General features: G+C 34.1%; 1 protein-coding gene across 1 annotated transcript; it reads right to left on the bottom strand.

The window, feature by feature from the left end:
- Window positions 1-212: 212 nt before the first annotated feature.
- On the bottom strand, window positions 213-15,159 carry LOC110023112 (V-type proton ATPase subunit c''2). The gene is made up of 4 exons (XM_020722350.1): window positions 14,946-15,159; window positions 14,761-14,838; window positions 948-1,118; window positions 213-629 (listed from the first exon to the last, which is right to left on the bottom strand). Exons 1-4 carry the CDS (start codon window positions 15,053-15,055, stop codon window positions 458-460), a joined length of 531 nt encoding a protein of 176 aa, XP_020578009.1. The 5' UTR covers window positions 15,056-15,159; the 3' UTR covers window positions 213-457.
- Window positions 15,160-16,112: the final 953 nt, after the last annotated feature.

Raw genomic sequence — 16,112 nt, 5'->3', positions numbered from 1 at the left:
ATTTTGCAGCCATTTTACATCAAAACAAACAGCCCCTTAAAGATTGCTCATTACATGTCATGTAGGATAAACATGTCCATTTACATGGCTCAACGAAATAAACTATTATTGGTAACTGAAGACCAAGCATGCAGTATTGATATAAGTCAAACCAATTCACTAAAAATTAAGTTGCAAAAAGCTCACCTAAAAATTAAGTTACAAAACGCTCAACATACACAGCACTTGAATAAGCGGGCAGAAAAGTCTATCTTCCATGGCTGATAACATTTAAAACTAACACAGTAATACAGGAAAAATTCGACAGAAACCTCATGCGTACAAAAAGCCAAAGGAATATCTTATTTACAAGAGAATGTTTACAAGAAAGATTTGAGGAATTGCATGGCTCGCAAAGTATTTTTACCACAAAAAGCTGAAACACAATCAACTGATTTTGGATGAATGGTATGGCTCATCATCCAGATTTTGCAGGCCAGGTTGCCTGAGAGGACATGATTATGCTCACGATCACTCCAAACAAACCAAGCGCGCTGCCAAAGATCTCAATCACCAAAATCTTCACAAAGAGTGAGGAATTTTGGGCATCGGAGAGAGCACAACTGCTCCCAATTATTCCAACGCAAAGCCTGTTTCACAAGCATCTTTTCAAGCTTGATAAGAAAACATTTATATTTTGACAACTTAAATAAATTATATTATGAAAAAGTGTGAAAAAAACCCCTTAACTTCTTGCAGCAGGCCTATAAAAGTGCCAATTTAGTCCCTGGACTGTTCTAAAATAGTCTTTTCTAGGGACTATTTCAATTCATATGAAGAGTATGGGGACTAATTTGGCACTTTGAAAGACTCGGGGATTAAAATGGCGCCATGTTAAGTAGTCTGGGGACTATTTTGACACTTTAATTAGTTTATTAATATCATAGGGGTCGAGGATCAGAACTAACCCACAAACAAGATTTGCAAAGCCGACGATGATACCAGAAGCGAAGATGGCATAACCAGCTCTCAGAGACTCGGCTTCATATATTTGGGATGGTGCTACACTTTCTAACTTGGTTTGCAAAATGATGGCAACAATGACACCATATATGGCAACAGCCTCACAGAAGATCACACTAGAAAAACAATTAAAATACAAATTTAAGAAAGAGCTAAGGCCGTAAGAAGTGGAATATGAATAAATTGTGACTTTCATTGTATGTCTTTTAAGCACAGTAAAATTCAAAACATACGTTGCCCATAATTATATAGAACACTTCATAATTTATAATAGTAAAATACATAGCTAAAATAAACCTGTACATATTATTTTGTATATATTTATGGATGAATGTAAACATGTATATTTTTTTATATATAAAAAGTGCTTGAAAAACAAAAAATAAATGAGCAGGCCCATATTTATGCTTGGCTGGAAAATATTCTTCAAGCCAGTCTTGCTTTAAAAACGAGCAAAACACAAACAATTATCGAGTCAATAAGATCTGCTTGTAAAAATCAATCTCTTTTGAAACCACCTAAATGTATCAAGTAATAGAGAACAAAAAATGACCAACGAAGAATGATCATTTTATATAGCTCATAATGGCGAACAACCATGTTTCTTAACCAATTTTGAAGTCAAGTCAGAACACCATTCACCTTCAGTCTGATAATAGCACTTAATGGCAGCGCTCGGGTATAAATAATGCATGCTCCTGCAATCACAAATTTCTTGATCAATGTTACAAGTAGTTTTGCAATGTCTGCCTCAAGAGTTGTCATCTCTGCAATCTCCGTTTTACTGCCTCACAAAATTGCCCCAAACATAACACTTAATAATATCATAGAGCATCCTTCTACTAGTTCTTATAACCAGAAAGCATGGAACTTAGTTGCTTAATTGCGTTTTACCTTTAGAGGTTTGTAGGAAATTTGATCTTAAAGAGTATCATTTTTAATAGACTGCAAATGACTCATCCAAACAATGCAGTGGATCCTAGCATTATTCTACAGCTAGTTAAATAAAAATAGAAAAAAGGAACTACCTACCTACCTCTCGGCTGTTGACCAGTAATGAATAGACTATTTCTAACAAAAAGAATAAAAACAATAGAAAGCTAAATCACAATGAAAGGATTTTATAAATGCAACCCTTAATAATAGAGGATGAAACAAGATACCAATAAAAAATAAATCTACACTGCGAACTTTCTGCAAGGATGACGTCTGAGAGTTTCCCGATGCTAATAATCTTCAGCCACCTAATTATTTTTTTATAAAGAAAGCTGTGTAACCAAAAGCAGCTTTTGGACATAACTAATGTTGATGTATTAACTAAGCCGGCTTCTTTTAATAATTCATTTAAACTTTACAAGCTTAGTACATAACTCATTGCCTCTATGTAAAGTCATAACTAGTATTAAATTTTCCTCGTGTAAAAACTAGTATTTGATCAACTCGAGGTTCATGGTATAAATGGTATGACTTGCCATTCAATAAAGACCAAGTCAAACATCAGTTTTAGCACTGAATAAAACTGAACTACTATGCAATGTTTACTCATTTGAGCTGCCCATTACTTGAGGTAGCATTCAAACTAAGAAAAACTGACGTTCTAACCAATTAGTTCTTTCCCTAACTTTCAAATTGTGGCAGAACAATGAATAATTCCCTCCAATTCATCTTCCATTGAGACCTGGTCACAGAAAAAATCAAATCTCAGTGATATAGGAGAGTTATAGCTGCTGCACGGGCAGATGTTTTTTCACTTCTTTGTCACTTCCCCTTAACATTAATTCCAAAGCATTTTTTATTCGTCTAATTTCAAAACAGTGATTCCCATAGCTAGAAGTTTCATCACAGTTGAAAAAAAATAGTAGACGTCCAGCAGTTAACTTTCACAGAAATACATAGCAAAATACGAGGGTTGCCTGCTGCTTAATGGCATGGTGCTCAAAAGGAAATTCACGGTTCAGGCAATGAGCGGAACTTTGGTGGCATGGGCAGCTGGAAGAATATGGATTACAGGGAAACCAGTTTTCACAGCATTGCAGCATTTGACAGGTATGGCCTCAATTTCTTTCACTTGAAACTTTCTTTCCCTGCTTCCCTATGCTCCCTTTTTACAATTAAGTTCTCACAAATTCCTGCTCCAAATGTTCTCATTTGTTTTCTTTATGCATCGTTCTCTTCCCTTCTATGTTGTTTTGAATAGCTGGAGGTTTCCTGAAGTTATTTTTCATTTGACGAAATCAATTTGTAAGCCTTTCTTTATTAAACTCTGTATTTTTTATTTGAGTTATTTCTTGGGATCATGAGCCTTGATGAAGGTTGGATGGGGAAAATTGCTCTCGATCTGAAGTATCGAATCAGCATTTCTTAATTTGATCATCTAAAGGCATTTTGTTAATCATTTTGTTGTTATTGAGGTGATTAAACTATATTTTTGTTAAATTATTTATAAGATGCTGCTGATGTCCCAGATAGTAGAGAATCCAGAGGAGTCCAGAGATCTTCCTGCTTGTTATTTAGCATCATCTGTTTGCCCACACGTCTCAAACATTTAGATCATGGCTTACTATTCCTTTTCTAATTTAGGGAAGTTTTTTTATTATCCATGAGAGAATCGTAGATCCTCCCTTCCACTTATACTAGCTTGCAGTATATTTTTTGTAGGATTGAATCAATAAAATCTTCCATATATTTCTAAAAGGCAATTTCCTTGGTTCTTCCATGTGATTTTCTTCCCATCCAAAAAGTGCCTTCCCTCATGGTTGGATGCAAAAGAGGCTCCAAGGTGTCATCTAGCCTTGGTCCAGCTATCCGAATCAGTAGCACCAAGTCATCAAAAACGTATGCTCTCATAATCAGCGACAAGCTTAATGAGTAAAACTTCATCTAAAAATCTCAATGAATAATGTTTGCTTGTTTGCTTGTTTGTGTCAAAAGCAAGGAATATTATCTTACAAAAGCAGCTCACTCATCAAATGAAAAAGACCCCAAATTCCAGACATGGAAAGTCAGAATTAGTACGCTGTCGTCATGGCAAGCAAATGTCAAGACCAATAAAATTGGAGAAATGTATATTCACTACAAAACTACCAAAATAATTTTAGATGCACCAAAAAAACCAACTCAATTGTTAAAAATCTCTAAGCCACATTCGAGTTTCAGAACATTATTCATGAACTATATCAAGATAATGACTCAATCAAGATAAACTTAAAACCTTCTTAACTCATCGTTGGTGAGGTGATAACATCTTCAATAAAATAGAACAACGACGCCCAAAAGATAGCATAAACAGAATGTGGGAAGATAATCAATAATAAAAGATAGCATAAACAGAATGTGGGCAAATTCTAAATTAAAATTTAGATGATGCTCATGAGAAAATATTAAGCAAGAAGCCTATTCCTAGCGTTCAAGAAGTCTTCCCTGAGGTTTAAAAAGAAAGAAAAGAAAGCAAAAGAGAAATAATGTTGGAGGAGCCCAAACTAACACTCTAAAAACTTGCCGTTACGACCTATGTAACCCAATTCAATTATAGAGGTGATAGGCACAAGAAATAGAAACAAACCTTTGTGTAATATTGTCACAAGACAAACACACGTGAAAAGTACTGAACGATATAGGAATAATCTCCTCGGTGCAAATAAAAGATAGCACAAAATCATGAAATTGATGGAAACATTGTCAGTTTGTCACCACTAAGACTCCAATGTCATCTGTCCCACGTCCATTCAACAAAAATAAATTTAAATTCCTTCAAAGATTGTTTTAGCAACCACCAAAATTTCAACAAACCGTTTAAATGAATGCATCTATCGTGAACATCTACTACAGCCGAAAAAGAAAACGTTCTCATGGTTAAATCCAAAATAGCCATATCCCAGACTATCAACTCAGGCGCTTCTAATCACATGACTGCTGAGAGTATGATTCTCTGTGAGTTCAAACCATGCCCTATAAACCCACTGTTCAAATTGTAGCTGAATTCTTTTCCACAATTGCAACCATTGGATCTTGCAATTTCAAAGATTACTATCTTTAAATACGTGCTTCATTGTCCATAAATCATTATCTTTACATCAATATAATTTCAAAGGTTTTCCATAATTTTTATCTCGCCAACCATTACACAATTCAACCTTTTTACTCCTATATTTTACAATCATCACCATTGCCATGGAATGCGTCTACGTGCACCCATTTGTTACTTTTTTAATCTCCAGCCTCCTCACATTTATGTTTTCTCTTTCGTATCCTTCTTACTAAACTATATATTCTCTCAATTTCATCCTCCCTATCAATATCTCTATATTTTCTTCTCTATTTCTAGTATAATTAGTATTCCAAGCTATAATCATCTCAATCACACTCTGCCCACCCATGTTACGCACCAGCCTAAGGGCAATTTTATCTTTTATCAGTCTAAGGGCAATTGGTCTACTATTATTACTATCGTTGGGAATAAATAGGGCTTAATAGCTCAAGGTTAGGGTTATGCATGAAATTGTGTTTGGAGATTTGGGGTTAGGGTTAGGGTTCGGGAGAGATTTCCTACCTTCCGAATTGTAAGAATTGGGAGAGATCACCTGCCTCTCAATTGTAGGTGCTTATCTTATGTGTTCGTGGGAGTTGTTAGTGTTGGATTGTTTTGATTTGATGTTATTGAAGAAAAATATTAATTTGCTGTAATTTCTGTGAAAACTTGGCCGATTCACGTGTCACATCATATCAAAGTGATATTAGAACATTACGATCCAGGAAGAAGAATCTTGACCTAAAAATAATTGTGCGTCCAACCTCTTGATCGGACTTGAAGCTAGGATCCGAATCTCTCATCTTTCTCCTCCTCCCACATTCGTCTGTGCGGCAAAGTCACGATTGAGCTTGGGAAGCAACAAAGAATCACAACAGAGACCCAAATCCCCTATATTTCGCCTCCATCAACTAGAGGAGAAGGCAACAACGGGATCATGGCTTACTAAGACCCAAAACTTCCTTTTGCGATATAATCACAATTAAACCTTGCTAAGAAGGCAACGAAGTGACATACAGAGCCTCGAGACTTCCATCTTACGCGGCATACAAAGACCCAAAACTCATCTTTCTCATGTTTTCCAGCATGCAATCAAATCAAAACTATCGACGACATTTCAACATACACGTGTTTCCGTCTTTTGTGATAAAAAAAGTTGTTGGGGAATGATGACAGTAAATAAAATAGATGATTTTAGAAAGAAATTAGAGATAGATGTGAGCCAACGTAAATTCGGGATCGAGAAAAGGTCCTCCACTAGAGAAAGAAGGTTTTCCTCTATAAACAATAGCTTTTCTTCCATGGAAAACCAGTTTGAGAGTTTGGAGGAGATGATAAGGAAGCTTATTGAGAAGCAAAATCCAAAACTCCACTGGCGGCTCAGTTTGCAAACCCTAACCAAGGGTTGATAAAAAATTTTGTGGACAGATCAAAGAAAAAAAAGAGATTGAACATGAGGATCATAAGGAGGAAAGCATCCACCATCAAGAACTCCCCCAAAGGACTCTGAAACATCGAAATGGGTCATGCAAGGTATGGAGGAGTATAAAAAGGAAAGAGAAAAGCTGGTTTGGGTTATCGCTATGATCAAATGAAAGTTTTACCCTTGATACATAAGGAGAAACACCAGATGGAGAAGAAGTTGGCGTGGGGAAGCTAGAATTAAGAAGTTGAAGATGCCTATTTTTGAAAGGGGAGATGCAAATGAGTGGGTGTATTGAGTTGAGCGATATTTCACAGTGAATGAACTAAATGAGTAGGAGAAGCTCATGACGGCAGGGGGTTATATTTGAAGGGGAAAACCCTGGCATAGTTTCAGTGGAGGGAGGCTAGATATTGGATCCGATCGTGGGAGGAATTTAAGGATTGCTTGTTGGAATATTTTCAGGCCATTCAGAAAGAAGACCTACACGAACATATCTATGACTTTACTAAGGATGGGACTGTCATGGAATATAGAGAGAGATTCGAGTTATTGTGAGGATGGCTTGAAGGATTCTGAAGAAATATTGGAAGGGAATTTCATAAAGGGCCTAAAACCCGACATACAGGTGCCACTCTAACTATTAAGACCATAGGGATTGAAGGAGACAATGGAGCTAGCCAAGATGGTAAAGGACAAGAACCAGATAAAGGCCAACAAAAGCAACACTATGGGAGAATTCTACAACAGTACATCAGCGACCATGACACTAAGGACACATTCATTTCAAAGGGAGGTGCCGAAGGAGAAGACTATAAGGGCCCGGCTAGGGTTCAACTTCAAACGCCATATAGAGACAGATTTAAGAGAAGCGATCCAAGTGGTTATGTTTTCTGTGTGATGCTAAGTTATCCCTTGGACACCGTTACAAGGATCAAACATTGCAGGATCTCACAGAGTATGACGAGGAGGCATGAGATAAAAAAACATAAACGGCTGTGGCGGAGGAACTCCCTCACTTTTTTTCCACGTTGAGAACATGGTGTTTTTTTTTAGGGCACCAACTTAAGAAAAATTGTGTCTTTTATTAGCATAAGGGCAAATTGACCTTTTATTATTATTATTGTTGGATATAAATAATGCTTAATAGCTTAGGGTTAGTGTTATGTATGAGATTTGTGTCTTGGATTCTTAGGTTTAGACTTTGGAAAAAAATTCCTACCTCTCGAATTGTAGGATTTGGGAAAGATCGTCTTTATCTTTCGTATTGTTTTGATTTGATGTTATTAAAGGAAAATATTGGTTTGCCCTAAATTTTTCGAAAAATCGTGTTAATTTCTATGCTTAATTTCTATGTCAGATCATATCAACAACTTTTTTAGCTTTTAGCCATTTTTTTAAGGTCTGATCATTGCATCACTTTATTCAAGTCTCCTTCAATCTGATTCTTTCTTTCTCACTACATGTACCTCTACCTTTATCGACTAAGTTTTATTTCTAAAATGCTATATTACATAAATTAAAAAAATTTTGGTTCTATTTTATACGAAAATTATTTGATTGCATCTATTTCCCATCAGAACCACATGTTTTTGTAGTATCTCCAACTAAATTTATCATGTTTCAGGCAGTAGAATCTGCTCCAGGCATAGAATCTGCTCCATTAAGTATATGCTATATCCTTAATTTAAAGATATTGCATTATTTATTACTCTGTCAGCATGCCAAGCTCAACTAATTAAACCTCATAAATATAGGCCTGGTCAACTGTTTGAAAGCACAGTCAAAAAGCATAAAAGCCCATGGAGACCCACATAGCTTGATGCAAAAATGTTGTCAACATCTTACAAGAACTCGCTAAGTTCAATTACAGCCAACAAGTCCTCACTCGCAATCATCATGCAATACTTCGTGGCAATTAGAACTCACGGATAGCTATAAAAAACTATTTGGCCTCCATTTGGACCATGCAGACAACTAGCTAGGGCTTAAGAGAGGAAGTAGTAGGATGACAGTGAGGTGAATAGCCGCGCCAAGGAACAATGATGGTGGGTTTTTAGACGTGTTTAACGTCAAACTGTTTTAAAGGACAACCCTTATCCCATCAAGGCAAGCCTCCTCAGGTTATAAAAATCTTATGTAGGCCCAACAAGGCTTTTAAAGGCTTAGACGCACTAGCTCATGTACCTATTCAATCCTCGGCAACCTCAAGTGTGCTTTCCATAGTCAAAGTTCATCCACGCCCTAGAGTTCATGTCCATAGTCTCATTTTTGTGTTTTACAAACATAACCCGTCTATAGAAGTAAAGGACGTGGTTTAGCTAAAATAGAACCAAGAAGATTAACTTTCTCCATGCAATATGATTACTAGAGATCTACCGGGAATTTAATCAATGAAAGTGTGAGAAAAAACTACATCTATTCCCAACACTTTTGGATCTTAATATCCATCAATTTATTAGTAAACATTAATTGGCAAGAACTTAATTCACAAAGACAATAAATGTTTAAGCAACCAACTTAGATAAGGAGAACAATCAACAACAACAAATACACAGCATGATTCAAAAAGATATTGTAACCATTTTTGTCAAATCCTCTTTATTGATATGGAAAATAAGCAGTAGAAAATAATAATATCAATGGAGAGGACGCCAAGCTCCCAACCATTTGATGTAATGATAATGAATCATGACAATCCTTTGTAAGGCAAAGGCGCATCATTAACCATGCTAAATCATAATTAGTTAGCATCAAGCAAAACACCCTTTGTAATTTAAGCTTTTAAAAGCATATCCCTTCAGGAAAAAAAAAACATTTCAATTCTGGAAGGCAAATGAGAGTTGGCAACCCAAATTGAGCCTTAATCTTCATTTATAACTAAAGGACAACAATCACATAATTTTTTTGTTTTATATTAAGATATCACCGCATACAACTTGTTGATGTCCAAATCCATCAATTTAACACCACCGCAGTTGCATCATCATATGCTTAAACCAAAAATAGAAAATCAAATAACAGCAAAACAGTCCAATAAATATTGCCAACAATTGAACCTATGTACACAATTATCATCTTATTCACATGAATTCTCATCATCAATAACTTTATCCCAACTATTTGGTATAGGTTTTATGAATACCATCTTCTTTTTTTTTTTCATTCCTATTAAGTGCTACATACATGATATGTTAACTCAAATTTACATAAATCATTTTGTTCCAAATTTTCAACCAAGTTACATTTGATATGGCCCTTTTCTTTCCTTAGTCCTTTCACGTTGATTCTATCTTCTTGCTTGCCTTGCTAATATACCTTGTCATCTATTACATGTGCTTGAACTGCCTAGGCTATTTCTCAAATTTTTATATTCAATATGTGTTAGTCCCACCATAAATTCGACCAAAAAAAAAACATCTCACGCTATCCTTTTGGGTTTTATCACCGTCCATCTTACACTCAAATTCAAATAAGACACTCAATTTAATTTTAGTTTTATAAACTCCAATTTAAGTCTCACCGGCATCATCTTATCTAAAAATACTTCTAAAGCACTTCTTCATTTTAGTCAACAAAGTTTTAATCCTATAAGTTGTGACACCATATGCATCAAACTTTCTTGTTTGATAGATCCAAGAGAATTAAACATATTACACTAAGGTATCACTTGGCATTCCAATAATATAAAATTATTGATTGATATATCAATTTCACATCTAACAAAATTATACATCATGTGACCACAATTTGCATGCAATTTTCAAGCATTTCAAAAACTAACACAGCACAAATACAAACAAAATGTTGATACACGGCAAAATAAGCTATTGTGATAAGAAACTTCAATGGTTTTCTTGCAACTATTATTCTCTAATCAATTATAAAACACTTCAATAATATAAACTCAACATACCTTCAAAATGCAGTCCCTTAAGTACCCACCAATTTACTCGGCAAAATAACCTTTTCATATTCAGGCACATAATATGAGGCTATTGCCAATGTTCTCTGCTTGTGCATATATCATTTAATTGGTGCATAAAGAATTTGATTCTCCAACAACTAAATAACTTTCCTAAGCTAATGTTTCATAAAACTCAAATGTAACTTCAATTTAATGACAGATAAGATTGATTTCCCTATACTTACTACAATCTTGCAGATCCCTAGTTCTAAAAGTGTACATTCTCCAATAACTTACACGTAGTTTCCGGTTTCAGTAAAGATATCTGAAATCAAACGATTATAATATCTCACAAACTCCCAAAACCTTTGCAAATATATATGACCTCAGACTATGAAATTTCCTCTATGAATTTTCTTAGAAATCTTTAGTTTAAGATACCTTTAAGAAACTACACAATTGCTCTTCTTGTAAACATATATTCTTTGAGGCTTATATTTAAATCTTCCAGAAAAAAAAAATTCCCATGTTTTATTAATATATTTATCATCAACTATGACCCAAATTCATTCATTTTTAGCATACCCAACATAACAGAAACCCCAAGATCATATTTGTTGTCCCTCAGAAATTTTATATATTTCAAATTCTGCTTCCTTGTTACCTAACCTATTTTAAAAAACTTTAAGTGCCAAAACTTTGCCTTTGGTTGATATACTCTAATATTGTAAATGAAATATAAAAGTAAAAGATACTTTTGACACAAAGAAACATAGAAATATGAATGAAAACATGAAATGATGAGAGAAATACAAAATAGAAATGCAAAATTTCATTGTAATTATATTTTGTAAATAAATACGGTATAAATATAAGAAACAAAATGAAATACAAAATAAATAAAAGTAAATTGCATTATATTGCTTTGTGTATATTAATAGTGCAAATACAAAATGAAAAATGTAAGGTAAAATGAAAAATTATGAGAGCTCAAAGTTTAAGAAGCTCACCTGGTTCTAATATCATCAGTGAAGGCCATCATCACTAAAAACAACTGATGATTTAAGAGGTAGAAAAGGATAAAACACTATTTTCATAACAACGATTTAATCGATGTTATGCAGACTGCTATAGTCCAAAACAGTCAACGAGCACCATGAAGCATTTTATTTCCAAACTATTATGCAAATAATAACTGGTTAAAAAATCAATGAAAATTGTTCAAATAAGTCATTTCCAGAGTTCAAATTTATGCCAGAGAGCACTTATCAACAGGCATCATCCTTTTCCCAACCATGCAAGGTAGGTTATCAACTCTTCTTCAATGTTCATTCTTGCCATAAAATAGGATAAATTCAATAAGAAATTTCTCACAAAATTATCCATAAACTGTATTTCCCACCATAACAGTCCTAAAGACTGTTATGCTACCCCAAAAAATTTATGGTCAATAAATTCTTACCCTTGGTATATCTACTAGCAAATTTTTAGCACTAAGAATCACAATTAATACATTAAAAAAGATAGAAATTTTACATCTTAATTAAGCCCAAATATAATTTGGCATGATCTAGACTAAAGTTGCTATAATATTAAATATCTCTTGAAGGTATTTTTGTTAATAGATATTTTATATAAAATTTTAAAAATACTACATTTCCATCTAAATGTCAACACAATCAATATATTTGGTATTATTATGTGAACATAATTTACTAGCACATATTTTGTCATTGTCAGGACCTAAGCCCAAGAAGCGAAAAGTGGAGGGTTGAGTTAGATAGTCAACAGCCATCATAAAATTTTTGTCGAAAAAATTAAGTGATGGTGATATAGATGGGGATGTTATTAGAATTCATGTTGGAGGGTAGAAGTGGAGGAATGCATCAGGCTTATTCTGTGATAGCAAAGTACCAGTTAGACTTGAAGGGAATTTTTATAAGATGGTAGTTGGACCCGCAATGTTATATGGAGCAAAATGTTGGTCTTTAAAAGAGAAGCATAAAACTAAGATATGTGTTGCTGAGATGAGAAAGCTTGGGTGGACTAGTGGCTTGACACTTGGAGACAAAATGTGAAACGAAAGTATCTGTGAAAGGGTTGGTGTAGATTCAGTGGCATACAAGATTAGATACAATCGTCTTAGATGGTTTGGTCACATTAAAAATCGACCATTTGATGATCTGGTTAGTAGATTAGAAGTTTTAAATTTGAATTATGTTAAGAAAGTTAGAGGAAGACTAAAAAAATCCTTGGGCATGTAAAAAATTATTTTAACTTATTATAAGTAAATGAAAATATGACACTCAATTGGAAACAATGGAGAAAAAGGATTCATGTAGCCAACCCCATTTAGTGGGATAAAGGCTTGTTGTCGTTGTATATTCTAATTATGCATTAAAATTGTGAAATTCAAGGCATGCCTCGGCTTGAGGTGCAGGAAAAAGACTTTGAGCCGCACATCTCATGCGGACCAGTTGAGGCATATGCCTTAATTGTGTGAGACACATATCAAAGCATTTTGATGTGGTGAAATTTGAAAATGATAATGTTAGGGTCATTAAATTTGTACGTCAAATATCTCAAAATAACTTATAAGCCTCAAATTTATGATAAGATAAATGAAAAGCCCTTAGATTTTTTTTTTGTTTTAATGATTGGTACGAAGAAAAAACTACCTATGGGTTTCATTTCTAACACATTGGATGAGCAAAATAAGTGGATAGCAAAATTGTTGGAGACGATTGCATGTACAAGAAAATTTAAATAAATATAGATGAGAAAAAAGAGTTTCAATTGTATCAATGATTCAATATTATATGAGCCATCAATCTCAATTTGATGCAAAAAACTCCATCAATATAGAGACCAAATTTAACCATTGTATGAATATAATGATAGCCAGCATGACAAAGATGAGGATGACTATCTTTTAACCTATAGCTTTCAAAGAAATAAAAAACAAAAAAAAAGATTTATTAGAGGAAGACTGATCTTTAACTTATAGCTTTAAAAAACAAAAAGGATTCCTTAGATTACAACAATTCAAAGATACTATGGCACAGCATTTGCCTGGTAAAGAGTATATTGGCACTAACGTTTAACAATGACCAATCAAGCTAGATATAATTTACAAATGAGGCTCATTACTTTTCTTAAAATTAGTTTAGTGGTGAGTCAAATTTGGAGATAGCACACCTAGACTATTAATATTTGCAATCAATTTTTTGTACCTTATATGCTTGACAAATAATTATTAAGTTTATACCACGAGAAAAAAACATTTGAGTACCATTCCTAAGTACTTCAATTCCATTAGAAGACGAACGATTTGTGGGTAGACAAAAACAAAGTTACAACATCATATTTATGAGAGGAGAATCTCAATATTGATATTTATGATGGAGGGAAAAATAAGATTAGCACATGACAACAAGAAAGAAATAAAAAAGATTACTACAAAAATTAATGTTGTAAAATTTGAAATTAACAATATCGTAATTATTCTGAAATTAAGTAATATTAGTATTAATTTTTAATGACTAAGAAAGAAAAAGATGTTTGAAAGTGAAGATGATAAAATTTCAAAGAATGCTGATGCAACAAATGATGAGAAATATGAAAAAATAATTAACTATAATGACGATTCTAGTGAAAACCCTCTAAACAATGAGAGTATGAGTCATTTAAATACATAAATAAAGATTATGAACCACTTTATGGTGAGTTGGGATTGAGAGAAACTTATTATGTAATGTTTGAAATAGTGTGACATTTTTTTTCCTACTTTACTTTTTATGATCTTACTTCGACATTTTAAATTGATATTAGTATGTTACTCAGTAATTCAAAATTTTCATTAATTTAATAATTAAATTTAGAGGCACACAACTCAAAATGCCTTATGCGTCACTCATCTCGCAAAAAGAAAATCCTAAATACCTAATTGTGCAATTTTAAATCTTGATCCTAATCAATGGTGTAGAATTACTGCACTTTTACTTTCATATGTAGTTCAAATCAACACAATCTGAATCTTTGCCACTTTGACCAACAGAAAGATGCAACAATAACAGTTAAAGCTGCAATCTAGACTGTCTTAATCTAAGGACAACACCAAATCAGATAATTAACCATACTAATAACATTGAAATTTACTAAAAATATCAGATAACCATGCAGGCACTAAATATTTTATAGCAATCCAGGGTACCACAAGCCAAGGTTCATGCACAAGTGCAAATTTGATATAATTGGTAGTATAATCCAATTATAACTAAGAATTTACAGCTCCAACCGCCATCCTCACCATAAGGCAGAACTCGATTTCCATCAGCCAAACAATCAACAATTTAACATGCCTGATAGAAAATAATTAGGCATATGAGACACGTCACATACCTAATAAGATTCTTAGAGGTAATTCTCGGAGCCTTAATAGCAGCACCAATCAAACTGCTTCCAGTGATGTAAATTCCCCTGAAATAGTTAATAAAGAAGAAGAAAGCAGCATTATTACCGTCGCAAATTGCCCTAGGAAAGGCAGCAGAACTCAGGGGAAACGACACGACAGCAAAAACGGTTACCAAGCAGCACCAAGCACTGAAACGCCGATGGATATCGCAATACCAATCGACGCAAATGTGTAAGGCGAGATCTGCGTCAGAGCCCGCGACCAAGAGCTCGTCGACGTCATCTTCGGCAGCAAGCGTATAGCTGAAAAAAATGTGGACGAAGAAGAAGATAGGTCGATCTATTCGTTCCACGCTTGATTTTTGCATGAGCCGCTTCAGTATCTTATGCGACCCAGCCCGTGGCTAAGTATGCCGGCCAATGTGGACTATTTATCCGTGACATTCTACTTTATCAAATCACATGACGCCCACATTACTGATCGGTTCCATCGAGGATCTCACTGGATCATGGAGAGTCCAGACACCTAACAGACGATCAGTATCTTATGCGACCCAGCCCGTGGCTAAGTATCCGTGACATTCTATCAAATCACATGACGCCCACATTATTGATCGTACTGATCGGTTCCACCGAGGGTCTCACTGGATCATGGAGAGTCCAGACACCTGACAGACAGTAATATGTTTTGATATCACTTGTCACATCCCAAAAGAGCCCTTAAGAGAGATGAGCAGCCCAGGACTTAAATACTGTTTTTCGGCCTTACACCTAGCTGATGTGAGACTATTTGTCCGTGACAGACCGCTTAAGTAGTCAAACCTACTCTCATGGAACAATAATCTTACCCAATAACATGAGATAAAAAAAAAAACCTTTAAAAAAATTTAAAATTGTTTGTAAATGAAAACTTGATATTTTTAAAATGTTTTAAAAAATTTTTAGAAAATAATAATAATAATAATAATAATAGTAATTGGTTTGAATTCTATAAATGAAAATTATAATATCATTATATAGAATTCTAGTATCGTATATTTAGATATGTGTTGTACTATTAAAAGTCATTAGTTAATCTAGCATAAGCATGGATCAACCTAACGGGTCTTTTTCCCAACCCATGTTTGCTAGAGGACTCGGCCCAGGACTACCAGAAGATAAAGTCCGAGCAAACAAAGATAAAATAAAATAAATAATAATAATAATAAAACAATCCAGCCCAGCGACATCGATCCAATCTTGCATCAGTTAGATAGAGATATAAGATAAAGTCCGAGCAAACAAAGATAAAATAAAATCAATAATAATAATAAAAAAACAATCCAGCCCAACGACATCTG

The sequence above is a fragment of the Phalaenopsis equestris genome, unplaced genomic scaffold (genome assembly GCF_001263595.1).
Source record: "Phalaenopsis equestris unplaced genomic scaffold, ASM126359v1 Scaffold000210, whole genome shotgun sequence".
Classification (NCBI taxonomy): domain Eukaryota; kingdom Viridiplantae; phylum Streptophyta; class Magnoliopsida; order Asparagales; family Orchidaceae; genus Phalaenopsis; species Phalaenopsis equestris.
Note: the sequence above shows the minus strand (reverse complement) of the source record. Positions and strands in the feature narration are given on the sequence as shown.